This window comes from Citrus clementina, unplaced genomic scaffold, assembly GCF_000493195.1.
Source record: "Citrus clementina cultivar Clemenules unplaced genomic scaffold, Citrus_clementina_v1.0 scaffold_5, whole genome shotgun sequence".
NCBI lineage: Eukaryota > Viridiplantae > Streptophyta > Magnoliopsida > Sapindales > Rutaceae > Citrus > Citrus x clementina.
Window position 1 is genome coordinate 25,808,271 of NW_006262201.1, and position 23,609 is coordinate 25,831,879.

The 23,609-nt window shown below is 30.6% G+C and overlaps 2 protein-coding genes across 2 annotated transcripts in view; both read right to left on the reverse strand.

The window, feature by feature from the left end:
* The window catches only part of LOC18041439 (DNA (cytosine-5)-methyltransferase CMT2), a 14,603-nt gene extending 2,775 nt beyond the window's left edge, over window positions 1-11,828 (reverse strand). Inside the window, exons 1-16 of the mRNA XM_024183691.1 lie at window positions 11,212-11,828; window positions 8,590-8,712; window positions 6,799-6,833; window positions 6,593-6,695; window positions 5,470-5,574; window positions 5,259-5,378; window positions 5,004-5,097; window positions 3,754-3,959; window positions 3,579-3,644; window positions 3,113-3,481; window positions 2,902-2,960; window positions 2,765-2,831; window positions 2,333-2,662; window positions 1,983-2,051; window positions 1,822-1,908; window positions 1,654-1,741 (exon numbers count right to left, since the gene is read on the reverse strand). Of these exons, the coding sequence (XP_024039459.1) occupies window positions 1,654-1,741; window positions 1,822-1,908; window positions 1,983-2,051; window positions 2,333-2,662; window positions 2,765-2,831; window positions 2,902-2,960; window positions 3,113-3,481; window positions 3,579-3,644; window positions 3,754-3,959; window positions 5,004-5,097; window positions 5,259-5,378; window positions 5,470-5,574; window positions 6,593-6,695; window positions 6,799-6,833; window positions 8,590-8,712; window positions 11,212-11,589 (2,299 nt within the window). The 5' untranslated portion in view covers window positions 11,590-11,828. The remainder of the gene's footprint in view (window positions 1-1,653; window positions 1,742-1,821; window positions 1,909-1,982; window positions 2,052-2,332; window positions 2,663-2,764; window positions 2,832-2,901; window positions 2,961-3,112; window positions 3,482-3,578; window positions 3,645-3,753; window positions 3,960-5,003; window positions 5,098-5,258; window positions 5,379-5,469; window positions 5,575-6,592; window positions 6,696-6,798; window positions 6,834-8,589; window positions 8,713-11,211) is intronic.
* A 7,021-nt stretch (window positions 11,829-18,849) lies between these two features.
* Window positions 18,850-22,125, reverse strand: LOC18042130. The gene is made up of 4 exons (XM_006432572.2): window positions 21,793-22,125; window positions 21,524-21,627; window positions 21,336-21,420; window positions 18,850-19,114 (listed from the first exon to the last, which is right to left on the reverse strand). Exons 1-4 carry the CDS (start codon window positions 22,030-22,032, stop codon window positions 19,025-19,027), a joined length of 519 nt encoding a protein of 172 aa, XP_006432635.2. The 5' UTR covers window positions 22,033-22,125; the 3' UTR covers window positions 18,850-19,024.
* Between the last annotated feature and the right edge of the window lie 1,484 nt (window positions 22,126-23,609).

Genomic DNA, 23,609 nt, shown 5'->3' on the forward strand with positions numbered 1-23,609 from the left:
TTTATTATATCCACTAGGAGTGAGAATTTAACCAACTGATGAGCATAAGTTCACCCAAGCTACTGAAAACAATTAAAGCATCTATTAACAGAGAGAAAAGATGGCAAAAAGAATAAGAAAATAGACAGAGACTAAGAAGAATAAAATATTTGAAACCTGTAACAGCACATAAGGATAAAACACTTGTGTTGTTCAAGGCCAAGTTTGAGTGGATCCCCAAAACAATACTTCAACATCAAGTTTTTTGTTTTCTCGGTGTTCCATATTTTACATTGCCACAATGGTTCCATCAAAGTAGAATGGGCTGACAGATCTGGACATCACCCAGAAGCTGGAATCTCAATTTTTCAGAAATTTGAAAAAGATAGAGGTTGAAGAACACACAACTCTTCTGAGAGTATCTTCAGGAACCTTTCTTCTAAGTCTTTTTCTGAAGTGGTTGGTGAACAATCATCTACCCTATTTTTGGGTCTCTCAAAGCTTTTTTGGAAGGCAAAATATTGCAAAAAGTGACAAAATTCAAGATGGAAATCCGAATGTTTATTTGGAGAGTGGCTTATTTAAAAGCATGTAACGTTACACATTAACACCAAGCTTAAAGGGTTCAACACCAAAGTTGAGATTCCAACTTAAAACAACACAAGGCTTGAAACGTCTAAGTTGAAATCTGATTTGTAGAATAGTGGATTGCTTTTATTCATCTCTTCATAGCTGTACAATGAGCAAGAAGCCTAAAAGAATGTTGATCGTATATTATGGTCGAAAACGATTTTCAACACTACATTGCCTTGGGTTTCCTAAAAAGCTGTGTCTTTCGAGGGGGACAACGGATCAGTAAATGGAATTTTGAGAGTTTGGCTATTTTATAGGGCTATTCCGTATGAAAACATTAGGTAATTTCGAGCAGTAAGTAAATAATTTTGAAGATACTATTCAAATAGACCTCAACTTCTCAGGAACAAACAGATTTCTAGCATCTTTTGTCATCAGTTTCATGAGATTTTGTAGCTACTTTCTTATTTGGCGTTGGACAGTATTGTGAGGCAGCATTTACAAGACTTTTACATTCTAGAGTCATTTTTGCAAAGCCTTTTTAATAATTGTTTGGAGAGGTAACCACTTCCTTAGATTGTAAGAACAGACCTCCAGTTCATTTTCCTCTAATGCTACTTAACTAAAGCAAGTGGTTATCACACATGTCAAAGATGATGGAAATTTGTGTAGGACTCCAAAGATAATGTAACTTTTTTTTCAATCCAGTACCCGTACGAAATGGTTACATATTATCAATATAAAACTGTTTAATTCAAGCCCATTCTGCAGGGTGATCAGATTTGTTCATAATTAATGAAACAAAGTAAAATATTTTGTGCGGCCATCCAAATATACAGAAGCTCTATCGTACCACAACCATATTGCATTTATATAGGGTTAACTTCGGATTACCTCCTCAAGAAATGACATTCTTCAAAATACTCTCAAACATTGCAAACTTTATCTTACCCCAAATTTTTGTTAAGATAAAAAAAATTTCATCAAGCTGCCCCAAATTTTTCCCTTGTCTTTTGAACAAAAATGGGGATAAATTGAGGTAATCTAAAATTTACCCATTTACATAAGGAAGAGTTTTTTTTCAATATAAGAGAACAGTACCTGATTTTCCTGATCTTATAAATCGTTGAAACTCTGTTTCTGGAGGCTTTTCGTATGGCATTTCATCCCGAGCTTCATGGCTTGTGACCTGCAAAGCAGTGTGTCAATCATTTAAAGAACTAAATGTCATTTAAAGTGAATTGAACTAATGAGATATGATGTTCATACCGCTGGAAGATCAGAAATAGCATCTTGAAGAACAACGGCTTTTTCTAGTTCACGTGGTTGGTCTTCATCATATGCAACGGTATTGCGCTGCAACATGAAGACAAAAATAATAATGGGCAGTGCATTGCAGTTTATATAAATTTGCAAAACAACATGAATACCTCAAACTCAGATGGAGGCCAGTATCTCATAATAACGTCATGAGTGGGTAGTGGAAATTGGGGCAGTTTCTGCAGGGTGAAAAATAATTAAAAAAATAAGCACTTAAGTGCTTTTTGGGCCACTACAAAAACAAAATCAAAATTTCTGTCAAACAAAACATTTCAGATAAGTATGAAAAAAATTCTATAGCACTTACAATGATTTTTTTTTTCATATTTAATAAAGTATTACTTCAATACTTGAGAAATGATATGTATTGGTTTATTTCCAAGTATGCAAACACATAAAAGTCACACCACCCATACAAATTTCATCATCTGATTTTGGTAAAAAGAACTAAAAGCCTCACTTCAGAAGGATCTGCTCCCCAAATGAAAACACGCAACCGGAACTGAGGAAGACCGTAACAACCAGCAGCAATGATACCAAACCGTGCTTGATATTTCATATGGACTAACCGACTTAATGCGTATCTTCCAAGAGAAGCCTTATCAAATTTCAAAATGTCAACCACATTCTCCATCAACACATACTTGGGTTTTAAGAACTCCACTATATCCATGAAGATCACTATTTGACGATTTCTTTCATCATCCAGTGGCGAATCAACATTTCTAAAACGATTGTAGCCACTAATACCTTGGCATGGAGGACCCCCACAAATAACATCAACATCACCCTGGAGTTCACCAGTTCATTAAGACAAGGATAAGTGATAGAAAATTATACACTTATGGTACAAATCTTTTCTACATTGTATGGTCACTGAAATATGACTCACGGGAAGCGGCAGGATCTTAGATTTGAATCCATTCCTGACAAATTCCTTTATCCGTTCTGGGCAATTTCTGAGAAAATTGCATAAAATATGAGCAACAAGCAATTCAAGAGAGAAATTAATAATTAATTCAAATATACCTTAACCCTTCAATTGGTTCCCATGAATCTTCACTTGTACTATAACCCTTCCAGTGCACCTAACAGAACAGCTATCAGTAAAAAATCATCTTCACCAAACTACAATGTTAAAAATGCAATTAAACAGTACCACAGGAAGTGATACAAACAAAGACGAGTACAAAAACAAAAAGAAAGCAGATACAATTGATGAAAAAAAAAATTTCAGTACCTTAAAATTGAGTCCACGCTTGCCTGACTCGTTGGGATCTCCATAACAAATATCAACAATCCTTGCAACTTCATATTCACCAGGAGGAATATCAACATCCCTTGGAGAATTTACACTGTTTCTTGTTACTCTTGGAGAATTAACACTGCTTCTTGTTACTCTTGGAGAATCCACACTGTTTCCTGTTACTTTTGGTGAATCTACACTGTTTCGAGTTATGCTTGGAGAATTTACACTGTTTCTTGTAACTCTTTGGGACATTGAACGCTGTTTGTTTTCCCTTTCCACAATATTTACCGCAAAACGTTTACATAGCTTTTGCCATTCCTTCACTAGTTCAAGAAAATCCTCAGCAGCTTCATTCCTAACCTTTACATGAGAAAAATAATATATCATAATACATCCAAGGACTTTTGAATGCCGTGAAAGTGATCAAAAGAAATAGTTGATGATTGGATAGACTCACTTGTGCTTCCGGATGATTCAACTTCAAGCTTTCACAAGCAGACTTATCACTATCAAGCGCCCATCTCTAAAAGAATATGCAAAAAACAAGTCATGAAGCTATAGGTGAAAATTTTATGAAGTGTATATGTGCATGAATTATGAAGAACGAAGAATTCATGATTTAATAATATTACCGTTACAAGATTAGTGCAAGATAGTTTGGCTCCAAGGCATAATCCAGTTGACATTCCACCACAGCCAGAATAAAGATCTAGAAGCGCCAACTCTGCTTTATGAGGCCCATGATTGGGCATATTCTCGAAGAAAGTTGAAGTAGCTGTTGTTGGAACCGTCTCGGTGCAAGAGGGTAATGATAAATCATGGATTCTGGAAGAATAGTCTAAAGATTATAAAGAATTAGATACAGTATAGCAATGGCAAAGATTTAAAGTAAAATCAATCAATCGATGAATTTAAATAGCAATATTTACAAAACATCAACATCAGTGATTGATTATGTGTAAGAGATTCTACAACAGATGGAACAGTTTTGACATCAAGTTTGTCCACTCCTGTGGCAAATATATTTTATGTACTTATTTACAAGTAGATATTTTGGATCTCTTCCTTTTTTTTTTTTTTTTTTGATAAGTCTTCCTATTCTTTGTTCTTCCCCAACCAGGCCTAACTTGTTCATCATGCAAAAATGGCTTTTAGGATGGAATAACTTATACATACCTCTACCCTAAATAATTTTTACAATTATGGAACATAAGATAATATGCAAGAGGGAGAGAGAAAGAGCAAAAATAATCTCATCCTGCTGATAACTTCCAGAAAATGACCAGAAGATATATCAGCACCCCAACACCAAAATTCACCTTCAGAAGCTATCTAACATTAGGATAAAATTAGCATTTTTTTTTTTTTAATTTTATTACCAAGATGGCAATCACCATTGATATCATATTGTAACCAAATGCATGAAACAAAAGCATCGAGATGATGACAGAGATCTATGCAATGCCAATCAACTGTGCATTATAAGCTGTAAGCTATGATAGCATTTGCAAAGATACTTAGAAACAAAACACAAAAAATTACAAAGTGATTTTTAGTGCAAGGAAAGGCTAAGAAAATATTTTTCATTTGCTAGTCTATCTTCGATTTATCAAGCTGAATGAGGATATATTCTGCTTCTACTCTAAGATGTGTTCTTTACAAATAGATGTCTGCTTCTATTAGAAGTTCTAATAAAGCTGGCATGAATAAATGTGTAAAATAAAAGGAACCGATTTGTATCAATAGTGGACTATATTGGATAGTCCTTCAACACTACTTAACTTTGTTGCATAAATTATTAAATCATGGATTCTCTCATCCACATAAAATGCAGCAGGAACTTATATACCATTAATACCATGAGCAGCGTAAAAACACTTACCAGTTAGCAAGGTCCGAAATGTTGAATACTCCACACAGTACTCCATATCAAAATAGAAGTCAGAGGATGGAATAGAGTTTGATTTTAAACCTATCTGTGAAATTCACAAAATACCAACCATTCTGCCATTAACCTAAAAGGAGCAAAAAGAGAAAGTAGATGCCTTGCAAGCCTTTCAACAGAGTTCAGGATACTAAAGTAGCCACATAAAAGATAGTTCAATTTAGAAAAGCTAAAATCTAGATTGCAGCTTACCTTTGGTGGTATTTGTGCAACGATGACTTTTGAAATAATGCAATCTACTGGATTGTCATTCATTACCGTAGAATAGAACAAACACTTTCTATCATGAAAATTAGCAGCTTCTTTCATAACCTGAAAAATAAAATCAAACTTAGAAGAACTAACCAACAGGGTAAACGATATGACATTACCCAGTGAAACCCATTAAAATCTATGAACTCACCGTATCTTCAGCCCTATAAAACCATTGGACTCGAAAGTATTCTTCTCCATCAGTTGTTTTAAAAAACTCCAAAATCTTCCCAATATGTTTTTGGGTTCCTTCACCCTGTCAAAATTGCTTATCATGTAAATTAAAAATACAACAAAATAGCCATTGCTTCTTTAACCAAATCATTGATCTTTACAAACGGCATGGCCTGTACTGAAAAAAGAAACTACAATCTCTAGCTAAAGCTTGGTATTAAAACGTCAAATAAAAATTTAGGAACTTAAATTCCTTCAATCTGTTCCAATTACGAAATATTCATCCTGAAGTTTCGAGGACACAAGAAAACTTTAGAGATAACTAGTAAACCCGGAAATTTTTAGCGATCAATATCTTATAAAATGTTCATATCATTAGAGAAGATTCCATAGCATTAGCTCTTGGAAAACATTAGGCTGATCAATTTGCTAATATATCCCAGTAGAATTTATGATGCAGTGTTATCCCAGGCTGGGTTTTATTGCCATTCCCACCTTTTCAGCTCTCAGCAAAAGAAGTGAAACATAACAAGAAAACTTGTGCCTACATGAAGAAACATTAAGATAAACATACCTATTTTCAGCTCTACAGGTAAGGAAAAGCTTTGTGATAGGATCCATTCTAGAATATAACTGAGACTGGCTTCAAGCCGCTAAGAAGTTTCAAATGAATGGACACAACATATGTGACTATTCAAATGAAGGTACAAAGAGCATTAGATCAAGCAAAAGACATAAATAATTGCTCATACAAACAATCTAGAGATCAAATAGTTTCTCACTCATTTTAGTTGTAATCTGAATTAATTAAAACAAATATAACAGTTACAATGTCTAATATAGTATCTCAGTACAAATTGCAAAAATTGAGGCATAATATTCCAAATGGTCAAACTAGTTAAAATAAATTAAAATTCATAGATTATGCAACTGTATGAGGTGTGATTCTGGTTAGATGATTAAATTATTCAAATTACCTTACCTCTAGAAAGAATATTAAAAATTAGAAAAAAAATAAAAATCCTTGCAAAGATTGGCAATAAAATATAGTATATCTTAACAACGAATGCCTATTCTCTTATGCTCCCAAGGATTTATACCTTTATATATGCACAATCTCCAAGATCAAAAATGCATTCACCAATTCTAGCTTGAGCATAATGGCATTCCACATTTGATACTATCTTGTCCTCATCATCATCACTATAAAAACCATGCAGAAAGTTCAAGAAAAAAAATAACCCAAAAAGTAACAGAAATGAGGCAACAATAACCAAAAGAGACCAACTTGTAAAATATTACTTACTCTGATGCATAGTCTTTTCCCTTGTATCTCTGATTCTGTATACTCCAAAATATCCACAATCAGTATCAGCATAATTTATGCGCAAAAGATGGAGATGTCTTCCTTTACTTTTTGGTCCTTTTATTATGCCAAGATATTCCAAACCACATTGCACAAAGCATATTCGTAGACCAAACACATTTACATGAACAAACAGAATTTTCTCCGGGAATAAAGCATTTAACATTCCACATAGAAAGTAGGGCTGTTATTGTTTATATCCATAATTAATGGCCATGAAATCTTAACGGGTGACAAAGCATATTAGTTAAAAAGCAAATAATGTCATATGGCTTTTGAGTCACAGTACTCTGGGAATTTTTTGTTTTGGAAATTATTTTTATGACATTGTTAATGACTCTTATATGGACAATACAATATTAGATTAAACAGAAAGCTAAATGGCCCATTTATCCAAAGCCTGAGTCTTTAGAATTTAACACGTTACCATCAGCCTTAAAGCAAGTTGATTCTTTGATATATCCACTCATTTATGGTCAACTTATAATTACCAGACTTCTTATTTGGACCAAAACACACATAAACTTACATATTGAAGTCAACACAAACCCAACTAATTATGCATTACAAATCGATCTTCAAAATGAAGGATGTCAAATTTTACAAACAACACATCCCAATCAAATATGTTCTAACTCAAAAGGCATGGTCCAAAAAAATTTAAACTCCAATATTCTTCATCAAAAAATTAAAATGACCAAAATAGTTCTACACATGAAATAATGTTTTGAAAATAATACAATAAAAAAAGATTACATTTACTTCTCCCATTATACACATTTTGCTTTGTTGTAATTAAAAGACAAAGCAAAAAACTTCCAGGATTAAAGGTTACATACTTAAGGCCTTTTTGAACATATCTCCCACTAGATCCTCAAACTTGATAAAATGACAATCCACTTATATAAGCTTGAATCTTTAATAAAAAATTGGGTTGCTAAGGGAGGTAACATGATGTGTTCTGGTGGTCGTTTTATCAATAAAGTCGATTACTTTACTTCATAATTTTATTTAAAACCTCACTCTCATTAATTTCTGCATTTCTACTTCGTCAATATTATTCTATTTCTTAACATCTGCTTTTGAGCACAACCACACAAGCTAACAAGACCTTTCAAAACTTTCATTAAGTTTTGCATTTCTACTATGTCAATATTATTCTTTTCCTTAATGACGGAGCAAGGCAGTGGAAGTAGATTGATAGAGTAAATAAACACTAAATATCATTTCAATATCAGACCAAGCCAACGCTATTAGATTATGCTCTAATCAAAGTGTGACTAGATCTTGTTCTAATCGAAACAACTAAATGAGATTTTAACAACACTTTATGCGAGATTAAATAACACTCGTATCCAAATGGCTATACAAAAGAGATTTTGATGGATAATCAAAAGAGAATTATAAAAAAGAGATTTTTATTATTAATCAAAGGTTATCAAAACAACAACAAGACCTCCCTAGATATAATAGTTAAAATAGAGTAAAGTTGCTTCCTAAGTTAACTTAAAAAGGAAACTAAATCACGATTATAACAAAAATAAAAGACTAAAACATATATCGTAATTGAATCTAATTAAAAATAGAAAATATCAAATACCTAAAACAACAAAATTCTAAAACTCTAAAATAATGTCCCACATCACTTGACATCTGCTTTTGAGTACAACCACACAAGCTAACAAGACCCTTCAAGAGATTACCCAAAAAAAAAGTAAATTAGTTGATTACCTTCATTTCGTAACGCCAACCCCATCTTTTTTGAGCTTCCTCATTAGGAATCGGATCTCCAATAAAGTAAGAAGCACTCCTCTGATTCTTCAATTTCCTATCCAAAGAAGCAGGGGTCTTAACCTTATTTTCCAGAAAACAGAAAAACAAAAAAAGAAGAAAAAGTGTCAGTTGCTTGAAATATGTTCTTTAAAAAACAAAACTATTTTCGTATCGAACTAAGGTGGCATTTACTTTTCGGATTGGATTGGAAATCCTAAAGAATGGGAATTTTGGGATCTGTGAAGTGGGAATGAGAGGAGGTTGTTTATTTACACTGAAATGAGAGTATAAATTAGGAATTAAAATCACGTTTACTGTGTTTACTTTGTCTTAGATTGGGAATGAATTGTTTCAGATTATAGTTTTACCCTTATTTAAAGAATTATAGTTTTTAATTAATAATGAATAAAAAAAATACTTCTAAAATGAGCTACTTATTTTATTATTAATTGTAATCATAAATTAATTATTAGTATTATTATTATTATTATTATTATTATTATTATTATTATTATTATTATTATTATTATTATTATTATCATTATTCTTAATTATGTAAATCACAAATTTTTTTATGAATTTTAATTGTAATTATGTAAAATAAAAATTATTGATAAGAGCAACACAATGAAACATTATTATTAATAATATAGTACAAAATTGATATTTTATTGGAATAAACTATTCATTATCATTAATTATTAACACTAAACAAATATAATACTATTAAAATTAAATAAATATAATAATATTATATTTTCAAATAAAGATACTATATAGTAATATAATTTTTCTATGAATATGATAATATTATTTTAAAGTAATCTTAACTTAGAATCAATGTAAATTATTATTTTTAATAAATGTAATATTATTAGATAATATAATAATATTATTTAAATATATATAATATTATTCTTAAATAAATGTAACATTATTTTATTTTAATAAATATAATTATGTTATACTTAAAGGCAAAAATAAAAAAGGAAGAGGTCCACTCCCACCTTCCCTCATGCAAGCAGAAATCCCATTTCTTACTCCAAAAGTGAGTGGGACCCACGGAGTGGGATTTCCACTCCCACCCTTAAATAAGGGCGTATATATTGGAGCAAGAGGACTCCATAATCCTCACTCTCACTCCAGTAAAGGCGTGTTTACTTATTGGAGTAGAAATTAGGAGTATTGAGTTCTCTCACTCCAGTGTTTACATGCTTATTTAAAAGTGGAAGTGGGAATCCCACTCCGTGGATTCCACCCATTTTCAGATTTTTTTTTTCCCTTTCCCTTTAAATATAATATAATTATGTATATTACAATAAAATAATGTTACATTTATCTAAAAATCATAATATCATATTTATTTAAATAATAGTATTATATTATTTAATAATATTACATGTATTTATTTATATTGTTTACCTATATTATTTATTTATATTATTTATTTATTAAAATTAATAATTTACATTGATTCTAAGTTAAATTACTTTAAAATAATATTATTATATTCACATAGAATTAATAATATTACTATATAATATCCTTATTTGAAAATATAATAATATTACAATATTTATTTAATTTTAATATTTTTATTTTTATTTAATATGAATAATAAATAATTTATTCTAAGAAATATAAATTTTCTACTATATTATTTATAATAATGTTTCATTTGTGTTGCTCTTATCAATAATTTTAATCTACGTAATTAAAATTAATACTAATAAAAATTTGTGATTTACATAATTTAGAATATTAATAATAATTATTAACTAATAAGATTAAAATTTTTAATAAAATAAATAAATTATTTATTTCAAAAATATATTTTTTATTCACTTTGTAATTAAGAACTACAATTCTTTATATAAGGGTAAAACTATAATCTGAAATAATTCACTCTTAATTTAAGATAAAGTAAACATATAAATGAGCAGTAATGCTACACATCCCAAATTTCTTATCCCAAAAAGTTATCCCAAATGATGTGTCATTAATTGAGTGGTTGATAATTATTTACAATATCCAAGTGAATTAATTGTATTATCTCACCAACCAATTGATAAATGCCACATCATTTGGGATAACTTTTTGGGATAAAAAATTTGGAATGTGTAGCATTATTGTATAAATGAGATATTGATTCCTATTCCACATTGTCATTCTAATATAAGTAAACAATCTATTTCTACTTCACACTCCTAATTCCAAAATTCATACCTTTTAAAATTTTCAATCTAATCCAAAACGTAAACGCTACATAAATAACACCATCTAAGATTTGTTTGCCGTGGCCCACACACAACAGAGCATAAATTTTGTTTCTTTTTTTAGGAATACAAACAGTAAATGCATTTAAGATTATCCAAGCTTATAATTCATTAATACCATACTAAGCATTCTATATGCAATCAAGAATATTACCTAGAAACTACCAATGATGCAAGAAAACTATTTAACGTGCGTGACGTGGCAATAATTTGTACAGAGAATTTACCATAATTGGGTAAAAATCAACAACCCAAAAAAAAAAACAGGAAAAAGTAAATGCTTAAAAGGGTACCGGACACGGACCTTGACCAAAGCCATTTCCTGAACTTTGGCATTACCAGAAAATCTGGGAGACCTTCTCAGAACTCTCCGGTCAACGACAGTTTTCGAACCATCGGAATTTTCTTCATTATTTTTCGTCCTCGTCGTCTTCTTCTTCTCACAGGTCAAGCCAGTGAAAAGAGGCTCGGCATTCGTCAATCTGGGGGATTTCCTTCTAGAACATTCTTGAGGAATTGGAATCGGAGTTGGAGTGCTGAAGAATCTCGGCGATCTTCTCAACGGCAGCGGCCTGAATGTTGCTGATTCGCCGCCGTACATTTGCAATGCGACTGGTTCTTGTTCTTGGTCGGGCACCAACACAATGGGTAAAGATTTTGATCTTTTGCGGGTCTTATTCATATTTCCTTAGATGATTGAACTTCCTTTTTTTTATTTTTGGGAAGAAATTGTTTGTGGGTCTTGTTGGGAAAGAAAGAGAGAAATGAGATTTGAAATTTTAAGGGTGCATGGAAAAAGGTGAAGTGGAAGAAGCTGACTAACCCAACTCAGTGGATGGCCAGAGCTGAAGTGTGTGGGGTTGGGGTTTACTGTTATTTATATTGTCTGTCAAGGTTTCTTAGCGGGACATGGGATTTTTCAAAATATGGGATTTTTCAAAATATGGTTAATATTAATTTGGATGTCTTTATTAGACTCACAAAACGAGTCATTGAATTATATTACTGTCGCAGCAGTTTGATATTGTGTCATATTTAGAACGACTCAACATGATTCATTTGATAATAGTGTTAAAATACAGAGATCTTAATCTCACACAAAAAATAAGTTAATTATTTAATAATTTGCTTAATATATATATATATATATATAACAAAATTTATATCAAACATTCGCATATTATTATAGATACCTACGTACATACATACATACGTACATACAAACACACATATATATATAATTTTATAAATGAAACACTGTGTATATATTCATTATGCCAAAAAAATAAATAAAAAGAAAAATTATGTCCAATATTTAAGTTTTAATGACAAGAATGTACAAATTATTTTAGAATAGAAAATATAATCATATTATTGGTTTGGTAAATAAGTGAAGAACTTTAGCCCTAACTTAACATGAAAAAAATTGTGTCAACCCGGACTTGACTCATTTAATAATCGTGTCAATTGATGAATCATATTCATTTATTATTGTTGTGTTCGTGTCGAGTAATTAGATTGTGTCAAATTTTGCCAGCTTTAGTCTTTATGATGTTCAAATTGTTAAAAGTTAAAAGAATTGGATTATAGAATGTATCACTGATCATTTCTTGTCATTGTGCTATTTGTTATGTTCTTACTTTTAACTTTTTTTTAACCTTTAGTTCCTAATAATAATGTTAGGGATCTAAAAATTTAATCTAAGTGCTATGTGTCATCTATTTATTGGATGATGAATTTCATGTCTTATAAATTATTTAATTATCATTCAATGGGTAAATGTCATATCAGTTAAGGCTCAAATTAATACTTGAATGGTGAGATAACTAACATTATTCTTTTAACTAAAATACCCATTTATACTTCATGTGAACATAAGTATCTAAAAAAGAACAAAGGAATTTTGATCATTTCTAAAATAAGAGAGGTTTATGTATACAATTAAACAAATTTGAAGGTCTTGGTAGTTTTTCCCAACTTATAAAAAATTCTATGGAGCTTAGTTGACGGAAAAAGAATAGTGATGAACAACTTTTATTTCCAATTTTGATTATGTTAATGTAATAGAAATTCACTTTAACTCTTACTTAAAAGTTAAAATGGAGAAATATTTAGAGAGAGGGGGCAAACAATAAGGAAAAGTATTAATTAAATGCATCATGTCTTAGTAAAATTAATGTAAAAATGTTCTTTTATAAATTAATACTAAGAATGTAATGCAATACACTTTCTAGTTTCAAACTTGTATATGTATGATTTTATCCTAACATTATTAATATGGATTTCGATTTAATGTTGAGCTTTTCACATAATATTGTTATTAGTAATAATTGTATAAGAAATAAATCGTAACTTAATCTTAATCTTATATTACTATATGTGTACTTGTGACAAATATTAATTATAAAAAAGCATGATGTGTTGGTTAGCTTGTAATTGTTATCACTAAGGTTCCTTTGGGATTAAGGTTGAATCCTCTGAGCGACTTATTTAATTAATTTAGATAAAAATGGTGTTTAGTAAAAATTTTAAAAGTTATTTATATCATAATTTTCTTCATTTTAACAGCAACTTTGAAAGTAAATAGGTCATTACTTTTTATAAGCACTTTATTAAATAAGCTAACCGCTTCTTTTTAAAGTTCCTATCATAACTATAATATTAAGACAATTATGCCTTATTTTCCATAAACCTTAATATATAAATAAATGGCAATTTAAATTTATTTCTATTTTGACAATTGAATTATAAAATAGCACTTTCATAATAAAATTTATTAAACGATGTATTCTACTTTTCATACTCACATCAACTACAACAATAAAGTTTACTCAACATCAAGCTACTTTTTTAATCATTAGTTCAAGGGTGAACCCAAAACTTAATATTACAACGGGCTAAATTTTAAAATTGAAATATTGAAACAAACATAAAAATTTATAAGTAAAAAAAGTACATTAAATAAGGGAGAACGCCAAGAATCCTATCCCTCTAAATATGTATTGTGGCAAAAATAATTACAAAAAAATAGTAGAAAACAAAAGACAATTCAAATATCAAAACACTATTTTTTTAATTATGAAATCTGACATTGCAACGTATAATAATATGTAATTGTATAAGGATTAAGAAATCAATTAAGAATTTCAAACTAAAATAGATCAATATATGTAATTACAATCAATTAAAAATTACAAGTAAAATTTTTATGTTTGAAATCAGGTACTAAATTACCAAGCTTAATAAATTAAACGATTAAAATTTATTCATCCATTCAAATTATAAAAGTATTATTAGTTAAAAGTTTCAATAATAAACTAAACTCAATTCAGTGAAAAGGTACTCAGGTGCAGTTGTTTCTTTGGCAGGTGCTCTAACTCTTTTTAAAGAGCTAAATGTTGATGATCATTCTATCAAAAGCTCCTTAAAATATTCAAATTGTATTTTCTAACTTGTCCTCCTAATTAATGTAACTAAAAAAATAAAGTCTGAAAATTCACATAAAAATTTTATGAAAGTGTTGATAATTGTTATTATATATTGTTTTTGTAAGTATTTTTAATATTAGTGATGATGTTAATTATATTACATTGACATATTTTTTTCAATTAGAAGTTTTTTAAAATAAATTAAAGCAGTACTAAAATTTTAGCTCCCTAATGTTTACAATCTATTAGGTAAATATATAATTTAATCATTTTATAAAATAAGTCACTAATTTCAATTGAAAATAATATAATTGAATTAGGGACATATTTGAAAATAAAATAAAAATTCTATTATTATATGAAATTGATGGAAACATAAGGGTAATCGAGTTAGGGACATATTTGAATATAAAATAAAAACTATATTGTTATACTAAATTGATGAAAACATGAGGATAATTGAGTTAGGGACATATATGAAAATAAAATAAAAACTCTATTATTTTACTAAATTAATGAAAATATAATGGATATAAATGATTTTTTCTAAACTAGGCCGGGCTATGGCCCAGTCTAACCCACGTGTAAATCCGCCACTGCATTTAGTTTATCCGATCCCCACAGAAAAAAAAAAAAAAAAAAACAACTCATTTTTCTAGCCACCACAATCCTAAATTGACTTTGAATAAACCGTTGACCTTTGACCACTTAACCTTAAATAATTGTTAATTAAGTAATCTTCATTGATGCCTATTGGCTATTATCATGTTTGGCAATTAAAAAAAAAAAATCTTTTAATTTATAAATTTAGGATGTGTAATACTACTCAATTTTTTTTTAATTCAAAATACATATATATGACTTGCTTGGCTTAGCCGAGTCCTTTTCAAATAGCTTTAAAAATACCTTATGCTTACCACTTATTTTTTTTAAAAAAATAAATAGATGCATGTAAGACTAATAAAAAATAATAATAATACATATAGTCGAAGAAAAAATTAACAACAACTTTATTTCCATCTTTTGTCATGTCCTATAATAGAAAATTCGCCTTATGCAAACTTTTAAATTTCTTCATATATAATATCAAGGCCAAATCTAATTAAGAGTCTTATTGGTATAAATTACACTCACGGTAAAAAAAAAATTTGTAACTATGGTATAAAAATATACTATGGTTAGTAAATATAATTTAAACTTTTACAAAAATAGTAAATGTATTATAGTTTTTCATCAAATAACTATTGGATAAATTTAATTTGACTTAAAAATTATTGTTGCAAATGTTTACCAAACAATTTGTAGTTGTAACTTTTAAACCACAGCTACTCTACAGTAAAATTGAAGGTAGAGCTATTTGAACCCACTAAATTCTCTTATACACTTATTTTTAAAAAATAAATTCATTTTAAAAAATTTAAAATGTCAAAACTGCTCTTTAATAATCACTTTCTCTTTTTACCTTACAAGTGAATATTCTCTCTACTTCCACATACAACAAATTAAAACTCAATTTCACTCTCTTTTAAAATATATTTGTTGGCTTTTCTTAGCATATCATAATCTATATTTTATTCTTTTTGTATATAATTTTTTTTCTTGATATTTATTAATTTTCATGGTTGGTAAAATTTATTAATATTCATTTTAAAATGGTGGGCTATGTTTTTAGTTAGTGATACCAATTTTGCAGATAAAATAATTTATGTGAATAAGTTAACAAAATAGAAAAGAGTTAATCAAATTAAAGATAATTTATAAAATTGAGAAGAGAGAAAAAAAAAGGTTAATTAAGTAATCTGTTTAGAACCTATCTAGATAATAAAATTTTTAATTAAAAAGAGCGTCTAAAAACAAAATTAGTGAGTTCAAATAGTGCTAATCCCAATATTAAATAGAACTTAACCTTAAAATGTGGGCGAGTTCTATCCAATCTAATCAAATCCAATAAATCGTGAACAAAATGCTCTTGAGCATTTTCAGTTTGAACCTAAGAATTACTGACTTTAGGCTTCATAGATCTTTCAATACCACAAACCAGTCTTACAGAATTAACTTTTCGAATTACCAAATACCAAGATCCTGCGCATGAGATTCTTGTCTCTTGAGGTATTCAAGTTGATGAAAAGCTAATGCGATTCAGATGACAGAAAGCTGCCAGCACATTGGGTATATAAAATAATAAAAAGATGGAAATTTAGTTTTTTTTTTTTTATTAGTCAATCTCCAATCTAAACACCCCCATATTTTTACAAAATACAAATTTCATTATTTGATACTCCATGATACATTAATCAACATTGGAGTCATCAATGCACGCATGAATATAAAGAAATTTCATTATCTTATAAAATATATGAGGATGTTTCTTGAGCAGAGAAAATTTCATGGATTGTGTATCTCATTTAACTGCTGGGCTGGGCAACAAACAGGAAACATGTGACAGCATTTCCAGTCCCAGTCCGGATGAAATCGATCAGCTCGCGCAGCTTCGACAGCAGCAGGCAAGGCAGTGAACACGATGATCATTAACATCGCCAGCAGTAGAATTGCCACCAACTTCTGACCAAGTTTCTCCATCTAGCTGGCTCGCTTATTCTTTCAAAATTATGTTTGAAGACTCTAGCTAGCTGAATTTGAAAGAGTGATTTGATTGGAAGAATAGTGCATGCTAGCCAAGGTATTAATAGTGGGGGGTTGTGACTAAATTTTGCAGGGAAATAACTAGTACATGGTAGAACAGCTAGTGTGTGCTTGGTATATGCCATATTAGATTTGATTAATTTGGAAAGAGATTTATGTTTTTTGTACTTGCACATGTAGTATTAATTGCCTTAGATTATCTTTAAAATGCTGTTCAAATAAGATTTTATTATTTATTTGAAGAATCAAATCAACATTTTAGACTTCAAAAGACACTGCAGTTAAGATTCTTCAAATAAAAAAATGATTTTCTCTCTTCAATTTTGTAGAGTTGCTTTCTGCCTCTTCAATTTATATTGTATTACTTTTTATTAGAGAAAGAGAGAAAAATGTTTTAATTACCATTTATTTTTCTTTTGAAAAAATCTTTATTTAATTAAAATAATATTAACTTATTTATATTTAAAGACCCTTTTAGAGAATAACATATTTTTTCACTCTCCTTTTTACTACATAGGTAAACAAATAGATATTTAAATAGTAAAATTAATAAAAATTTTTGGACATACTCTTATATGTATATATACGTGGGCTTATATTTTCTAGTTAAAAGCCCGTGATTTAATACTGAGGAGACACTAAGCTAAAAAATCAATTTGACTTTACCCACTATTGAATATAATTAAAATAATAACAATAAATAAATACACGTATGACTTATAAATATAAAAAGTAAATGTAGTCAAAAGTTAATATAAACATAAAGTTTATTAAGGAGTCTATTCCCCCTTCCTCCCCCCCCAAAAAAAAGCCAATAAATAACTTTATTTTCATCATTGATCATGTTATTATTATTATTAATATGCTTTTTCCTAGCAAGTTTGCTGGGTTAATAATGTGTTTTTTTTTTAATATTTAATAAGAGGTAGGCAAAGTTCAAATTTATTTTTCATCTCCTTTTATCTCCTAAAATTTGAACCAACTAAATAAAATTATTTAGAAACCATGCCTTCTGGGGCAATGTGGTATGCTACGACGCCAGTTCTTCTCCTACGAGCATGCATGAAGCAATCTGAAACTGCTCTCATTTTTTGCCTTCATTTGTTTGTTGAATCACTTTTTTCATTTTGGGAGGTTATCAGCGTTGAGTCAGTTATAAAAGATTTTGGTAGAAACCTCAGCATTGTGATGGCTCAGAGTTATATGTATGACTGAGAGACGAAGATTATACTGATGAATTTTTTTTTTTTAACTTATTCATTATATAACATCAGGGCCAAATCCATTTAACTCCAGTTAAGTTTGATCCAATTCAATCTAATCAATCGCCTACACAATTGGGGTCGGTAAATTGTGGGCTTAGGCCCGAACTTGAAAACAAGCTCAGATCCTTAAAATTGAGCCGGAATTAGGCTTTCCATTAATTATAAAATGATTTTTAATAAAGTAAAAAATTTTAAAATTAAAGATAATTATCTAATACATAATAAAATAATAGTCAATACACAAAATATTAGTAACACAATATAATAAATTACAAATAATAATATAAAAAATATTAATATTTTAAATTTTTTCTTTTTTTAAAATTGATTTATTTTTTATTTATGAATTAAAAAACAGGCCCAATCTATTGTAAACTTTATATTTTTCGGCCCATATCCAGACCCAATGCCTGTGGGTCGGATTTCAGGTCCACGGGCTTGGATCGATCCGAGCTATTTTGCCAACCCTATACAAAATGCATATATTGAGTATAATAGTTGAATTCTAGACCCAAGGTAAACTGATAGGTGACTCTGAACAAATTCAATTTCTGTTAACCCATTGGTGGGATCAAATGAGAAAATTCTATAAAGCTGAAAACATAATTGAAAAGAAAAGCTGATAATGCATATCATTGAAGATTATTGCACAATAAAAAATGCAACCCTTTCAGCTACAAGCTCACTGCCGTGTTCATAGCAGAGGTCCTCAAAGCAGTCAGAAGAGCAATGAAGGAAAAACAGAGATGAACATGGTAACAGTACCTTGACTTCTGGAGGGTTAACCACAAAAGTTCAGTTTCTTCATCACCTTGGCATAAGCGAGAGGAACTAACGCAGGTTGTCTGAGTCTCCTTTTTGATTTTTTTGACTGCATTAAACACCGAAAAATTGTAAATCTAAAGTATATGTCATTTACAACCTCTGACTAAACACTTGAAGCTTAATCAGATTTGAGAGTAGGACGCAATATGTGAATCTTCAGTTACAAGCAAAGCGTAATTGAATTCCAGACTTCTAGAGGGTAGAAACTGTTATTGTTCCAATTCTAAGGATGAGCCTGTTTCATGGCATACAAAAAGTCCTACAAAGCATTAATCTCATGACTAGAAATATAAAGATACCCTCAACTATAATGTCCCAAACCTGAATATAGAAAGTTTTCATGTTTTGAATGTGAATAAAACACCTCCAGCGGTTTTTCAATATGTGAACTTTTGTACAAAATAAGAAAATAAAGATAAAAAGACACTGAAGCTGCCGGCTCTCCTCTCATGAGGCAAGCTCTTTCCTTTGATATTTTCATACAAATCAAGACAAACTAAATTATGAGCAAAAAGTACTAGGACTATGTGCAGACAAGAGAACTAAATTATATTCATCAAGTAAATAGGGGTTTCACATTGATACCAGCGGAGGAAATAGGTTAGGCAAAAGATATAGTATGTAGTGTCAAAAGTTTACTAATGAAAAGTAAACTATATACAAATGAAGAGTCATTTTATCAAGGTAAAAGGAAAAAGCAGAAGGATTCATTTCTAAGATCTCAAATATTAGCTAAATCTTAAAACTTCTGTTGATGGATGGTAAACATCTCCCTAATACAATGATATGGTGATGGGACACACCCTTGCTTATCTCAGTGTGGCTCAGAAGAACCTCACTAAATACACGGATGTGCCTTCATTCAAATGCAAGACCAAAAACTTTTAAGAGCCTGTGAACCTTAATGTATCATGATATAACCCATACTAACACCATGCATACTAGCTAATATATAGCACATCAGAACAATGTGCTCAGACTGCACATCCGAACAATGTATACAGACTTTCAAAACATATAATCAAGCATTTGAAAAACTCTTTCAACATGACAAAACATCATGTAATGATGATGATCACCAATTCTTTTTTTTGATAAGATGCAATAAGAAAATCCATTGAATGATTTAAAAATGATTCTTTAAAGCATCGGAAGAATATCAATAAAAGCCAAATCAAATTGGAAATGATTAGATGCAAGGTCATGAACCCATCCTTTCTTATGCTTAATGAAAATTTTAGAACTATGCAATCAGATTAGGGTAAGTTGAAATTAACGTTTGAAACACAAGTGTAATTCAAATTGCTTTAGTGTCAGCTTAAACTTAATGTTGAAATCAAACGTTTCAGACAAAAGTGTAATTAAGGTTGCTTTAGCTATTAAATTAAATATTTGGAAATTAAAATTTTAGAATTAAGCAATCAGATTAAGGTAAGCTGAAGTTACATTTCAAACACAAGTGGAATTCAAATAGCTTTAGTGTCATTTTAAATTTAAGGTAGTCGAACGTTTCAAAGACAATTCTAATTAAGGTTGCTTTAGTCTCTGGTTTAAATTAAATATCTGGTATTACAGCCTTCAAATCTCTAGAAATGAAAGCAAACCAGATACTTTATTACTCTTAGTAACCTATAACCAATTAAAAACTAATGCACAATCACAGACAAAAATATTTATGGCTAGGTAAGATTAAAATAAAAAACCTGCCTTAGTCCTGTATCAGCCCTTTACCACTAAGATTCATTAGCTATCCACAAATTCACTTTCCCATTTTCTTGTAACTATGACAAATAGCAGAGTTGTGTGAATTAAAGGGCAAACAAAACAAAAAAATAGTGGACTAAGAGATTCACACATCCAAAGTAATCTTCATGATTCCGTGAATTTATGGGGCCTTTTCTAAGTGGGTTATGAGGTATATTCCTCAGCCTATCCAGTCTACAAAGAGGGTTTCAGGGTTTTCCTGGCCATATGCATAGATATGTAGATAGATGTACACAGAAAATGACACGCTGTTAGCAGATAACAGGAACAGGAAACAACAAAATATGTAGGCTACAAACGGCAAGCCACATAACATCTGATACATATAGAGCATTATCATGTAAATCAAACACATGAAAAGCAAAATAACCAACATCTAAAGCCAAAGAATAACAAGCATTCACTAGTATATAAACCAAGTTTCTTCCCTCTCTAGTGCCTATAGTAGTGAAGCATAAACAGAACCCAAATAAAATGAAAATTACCAGGACAACAAGTCATACCTTCAAGTGTGCATTATGTCTTTTACCCTCATGCCAGCGACGTACTTGTCCATCGTTCATTGTCCTAAACCTTGACTTGTATGACCTGGCAAATACAAACGCACACCGTTGGATCCATCAAACTAGAGAATGGAATCATAAACAAAATGTATAAACCTATTCAACTATTACAAACAACATAAACCTACGAATATGACTTCATTTTAATCTTCTTCACTTTCGATGTAACTGGAGTCACCGGCTTCCTCCTCTTCTTCCGATCCCTTGATGACACATGCCTCACTTGAATAAACTATACATAAACAAAATTAAAAAATAAAATAAAAATAGAATAATCTCTATAACAAAGAAAAAACGCCCAAATAAATAAATTGTTAATCCTAATCAGCTGAGCTAATAATTAGTACAAGATTCAAAACTTAGTGTCGTTTTAAGTAAACAAAGATGAGGAACTTACAGAGAGAGGCAAGCGAGAGGAGCATAAGGAAGGCGCCGACGCCAATGACGGTGAAGGATAAGAGCAGCAACGGGTTATGTGTGAAGATGAAGAAGATGGGTAATTGAAAAGTGGGCTAAGCCTCCATTTGCTTGAGGGCGCAGAGTGGAAAAGCCGGTGAATTGGAGCATGTGATTGGAAGAGGAGGCGACGAGACGACGATAGAGTTAAAGTGCGAAGCTTGTTGCAGAGTCTCTGCATTTCTACTGCTGATGGGGCATCAAAAAGTGCTTTGTTATTGAAGGAGACGCGTTGGTTGGTTTCTTTGTTTCTGGGAAATTTTGGGGTTTTAGTCAGGGATTTGGCCATTTGGGTTTCAGCTGAGGGTTGCAATAATAATATTTTAGAGTTGGGGGGTTGATTAGTGATTATCAAAATAATAAGGGGCTGTGTCCAAAATATCACTTTTGTGCCCTTAGTTTCAACAATTAATAGACCCTTCAATGACCTTCATTATTTGAAATTATTAAAAATAAATTTTTTTATAACAATTTTTGTGGCGGGGGAAGAATTACACATTTTGAAAGCTGAAAATTTCACCACCTATTTCTGTTATGTTTGCCAAATTATTATTAGTTATTTATTTATCTCATTTAAATATACTTAAATATTTTTTTCTTTATTTTAGAATAAGTTTCTCTTCATTAAAAAAGATCTCGAAGTTAAGCTTCAATTGATTTGATTGTAGCTAAAAGATTTTTGAATCTTTTTAGATGTATTTTAAGGTAAGTTTTTAAAATAAATAACCATGATGCTTAAATGTATTTTATGTACTTTAACCTCTATAAGTTTTGTTTCTTTTCATTATAGTCCTACTCTGACTCCGTCCCCTGTAAACGAAATGGTATTTTATGTGCTTTAACCTCTATAAGTTTTGTTTCTTTTCAGCAAGACAATGGTTGCCTCTCACCATACTCGCTCAAATAGCTTTCCCACCAGATCACACCCACTCACTTCAGAACTCGAAGAGCTTCTGCAAAGATTGAGGTCTTCTCAAGCCTACTTCACCATCTTTATCAATAGGCCATGAGTTGAATGGCCTTCAAGATTTTCAGGATTCTGTTGATAAAATGCTTCAATTGCCCCTCATTTAACGAGCTTTCGCTCAAGGCCAGAATAAGAAATGGGTTGATGAGCTTTTAAACGGATCTTTGAGAATCTTGGAAATTAACAGCACTGCTCAGAATGCTTTGTTGCAGATTTAAGGAATCTGCACAAGGATTTCAATCAGTTTTGTGCAGAAGTAGGGGTGATGAAACCAAACTTACAAGTGAGGTTAAGAAGTACATTGTCTCTACTCTCTAGGAAGGCAGTGAAAAAGGCAATCCACAAGGCCTTTGGGAATTTGGAAGGCATGGACAGCAAATGCTCCAATCCGATCAGTCAGGACATGCTAGCTTGTTGAAAGAGGTTGAAGGCTTGAAGCCGTCACCTTGGCTGCATTTGAATCCCTTCTGCCCCCTGTCTCTAGGCGGCTTGTCATTGGTTTCAGAGCTAATCCGGCCCAAACGAATGGCATGCAAGGAAGATGAAAGAGATACAAAAGAATTTGAGAAGGTGGAATGCTGCATTGACTACAATCCTTAGTCACAAGACAGCAATCTGGATAACATCCAAAACCAGCTTAAAGAATTGGAGTCCTGCATCAAGATCTTGAACTATTAGAATCCTTGTCTAGGCGTTAGATCAAAGCTAAGTCTCCCTACTAAACATCCTCAACTATTAGCTGGAGTACAAAATTTTGAGGGTCTCATACTTGTAAATGATGTATGGAATCT